Source organism: Notothenia coriiceps, unplaced genomic scaffold (genome assembly GCF_000735185.1).
Source record: "Notothenia coriiceps isolate Sejong01 unplaced genomic scaffold, NC01 NC01_scaffold00036003, whole genome shotgun sequence".
NCBI classification, from domain to species: domain Eukaryota; kingdom Metazoa; phylum Chordata; class Actinopteri; order Perciformes; family Nototheniidae; genus Notothenia; species Notothenia coriiceps.
In genome coordinates this window covers 1-3,370 of record NW_011368704.1, presented here as the reverse complement: position 1 = coordinate 3,370, position 3,370 = coordinate 1, and the positions used below count along the sequence as shown (strand labels likewise).

Genomic DNA, 3,370 nt, shown 5'->3' with positions numbered 1-3,370 from the left:
CTGTAAATATAGAAAAACCTAAAATATGAAGCATTTTCATTGTGGGTTATACAAGAATATAATAGATTATATTTGATTATAACTAACTGTCGTTTTAATTTTTCAACCTGATATGGAGATCTTAACAGTTTTCACAATAAAATAGTTTCTTAGTGAATGTCCTGTACTGGTCTTAAAATCTCATAACATCAGCTTTTAATGTTCCTCTTGGATGTTCTTCTTGACCCTCAGAGAAGGAGAAAATGTTGTGTCTTTCAGGCATGTCCTTTCCTAACAAAAATTACAGGAAACATAAAACATATTATTGCAGAACAAGCGTTTTATTTATGAAAGAGGTGTGTTTGTGTGTTTAGGGGCTGTAGATATAATTATTTTGTAATTGTAATTTTTTTATTTCAACAATGAGCTACAAAGACAATCAGATTATGAATGAACAGTATGAAGTTCATCAACATTGAAATATATAATATTTAACTGCTATCAAAACGTAGTGCAACTGTAGAAGCTTGCTCTGTTGTCTCACTGAAATAATAACTCTTACCTCGTTTTTACAGACAATATTGAGAGATAAATAGTAGCAGTTCTCACTATGTGTTAAATATCTTTGCCTTCAATACATTAAATTAGAAAGTAGGGATGCTCCGATCGATCGGCTGATACTCACTCTGCCGATCGATCAGTACTCTCTAAAAATGCCGATCGCGAGAGCGTAAAATACATGACACTTTTCTCTGTGCGCGTCAAAACAATCTCGCCAAAATGGCTTCACCAGTCTGGTAGTTTTTTAAGGTGTCCGAAAAAGACAGTAAATTAGCAGTATGCAACGTGTGTGAAGCAGAAATCCTGCAGCTCCACCCGCTGTGACGGATTGGTGAGCGGAGTGAAACACACACTAAGAGTTAGACCTAACACACTTAGCTATTTTATCTACCTCTGGAACAAGCTAAACTAGTTATGAATATATTTATTTTTCACTGTTGGGTCACTCATTACTGGATCAGTGAGCTGCATGAGATACTGACAGGCTGTCAGGAGAGAGAGAGAGAGGGGGAGAGGGAGAGAGAGGAAAAGAGAGCGCTTCCGCTCATTTCTCGAGTGTTATTATCCACAGACCACAGTTAATGTAAACTTGAATAATGTACTTCATTTGAATGTAATAATTATGTTGGTTGTTGTTTGTGGAAGCGCCAGTGAATGAGCCCCATTAACTGAGCCCCATTAACTGAGTTTTAAACATCACTTTAAATGGAAGATCCCCATAGCCCCCTGCCTACTCCCCAAAAAAATTATTTGTTTGGAGAGTTGTTATTGCAATTCCCGCTGGACACAACGTTCCCGAGAGGGAGAAAGGAAGATAGTGAGTGTGTGTATTAGAGAGAGACAAACACATTCATGCCTACAGTCCACTGAACGTGTTTGTTTTGCTGAAAGAATGTCATGATTGATAAGATAACAGACGTCCCTTATCTGTAAAAAGTAATGGTGGATATAAGTCCTGCTGTGGGTTTCTGTGCAGAGGTGATTTGATGGGTTTGGATGAGTCATGCAGCTTCAATCAGGATGGAGAGAAAGATCAACGATGTGCAGCGAGAGCACACAGAGAAAGTTCTCTTATTATTGATTCATTTATGTCAATTTTAAATGTAAACACATTGCCGGAGTTTGATCTGTTTAAGTTATAGTACATATTTTAGGAGTGATTCATTATTGTTTTCATTGATTAGTTTTCTTTTAATACCAGAATGTTATATAGCACTTAAATGCACTGGGTATTAAATGAAGATTTTTCTAAAAACCTTTACTTTTTAAAGAGACATCTTTTTTTCTCCTTTTGCATAATTGCTATTGCTTCTTTAATAATCAATTACAGCAATAAACTAGTCACAATAAAGCAGTTATTATCTCTCTGACCTCTGCTTCTTTCTTTAAACCGCGCGTCTTCTCCACCATTTCCAGCACCTCCTGGGCTTCGTCTACGTTCCCTTCGCCCCCGAGCTGCTCCGCCCGGGCCAGCAGCTTCCCGATCTCTTCGTTCAGCTCGTGGACGCGTTCAGCCTTTTTTTATAGCAGCAGGAGAAACAGAGAAATAAATGAATTGCTGTTGTGAGAAATAATTTTAAAAGATACTCATTGCAAAGAGCACTGCATTCACAAAGACCTGATAAAGATCTCATGATCAATGTCATCAGTGGGTTTGTCACCTTTGCAGCCACTTCAGCGCTGATCTCATCCTGCGTCTCCACTAGTCTCTTCTTAGCCAGCTCAGTCCTGCGGTCGCAGTCAGCGATGAAGGACTGAAGATGTTCTGCAGCCTGGGAAACAACACAGATACTGTTCAAATAAATGGGTCTTCATTTGTGTAAAAAAAAAAAAAAATGTTTACAAGAATAAACTCTACTTAGGTAACATAAAACCTCCTTTAAAGAAAATGTGGATATTAGGGATGTGCATCTCCATCACTGAGGCCGATGCGATGCGCATCTCGATACGTTGCCACGATACGATACATTAACGATCAATCTGAAACACCAGGCGATGCGATACGATTTGATTCAACATTATGCAAAAATAATGATACTTCAATATGGTACGACAGAGGATTTTTGTTTTATTCCTCATATGCAGCAAATCATAAATTAACAAAAAAGAGCTTTACATATTTGGTTCTCTCTGCTAGTACTGCACATCTCATCATGCTGTTTCTTTTTTTACCTTAAAAAACTCTCCAGAGTACAGTACAATTGTATAACACCTCACAGTTAAACAATTTAAGAAAGCAGTGGTTTCTACAGTGGGGCAAAAAAGTATTTAGTCAGCCACCAATTGTGCAAGTTCTCCCACTTAAAAAGATGAGAGAGGCCTGTAATTTTCATCCCAGGTACACTTCAACTATGAGAGACAGAATGGGGGGAAAGAATCCAGGAAATCACATTGTAGGATTTTTAATGAATTAATTGGTAAATTCCTCGGTAAAATAAGTATTTGGTCACCTACAAACAAACAAGATTTCTGGCTCTCACAGACCTGTAACTTCTTCTTTAAGAGCCTCCTCTGTCCTCCACTTGTTAACTGTATTAATGGCACCTGTTTGAACTCGTTATCAGTATAAAAGACACCTGTCCACAACCTCAAACAGTCACACTCCAAACTCCACTATGGCCAAGACCAAAGAGCTGTCAAGACTGAATCTGCAATAGGTAAGCAGCTTGGTGTGAAGAAATCAACTGTGGGAGCAATTATTAGAAAATGGAAGACATACAAGACCACTGATAATCTCCCTCGATCCGGGGCTCCACGCAAGATCTCACCCCGTGGGGTCAAAATGATCACAAGAACGGTGAGCAAAAATCCCAGAACCACACGGGGGGAC

At 38.6% G+C, this 3,370-nt stretch overlaps 1 protein-coding gene across 1 annotated transcript; it reads right to left on the bottom strand.

The window, feature by feature from the left end:
* Positions 1-1,853: 1,853 nt before the first annotated feature.
* LOC104963343 (putative RNA-binding protein Luc7-like 1) lies at positions 1,854-2,331 on the bottom strand (the record flags this gene model as incomplete). The annotated part of the gene is made up of 2 exons (XM_010791917.1): positions 1,854-2,055; positions 2,202-2,331. Coding segments are annotated over 2 exons (304 nt in total), but the record flags the coding sequence as incomplete, so codon positions are not given.
* Between the last annotated feature and the right edge of the window lie 1,039 nt (positions 2,332-3,370).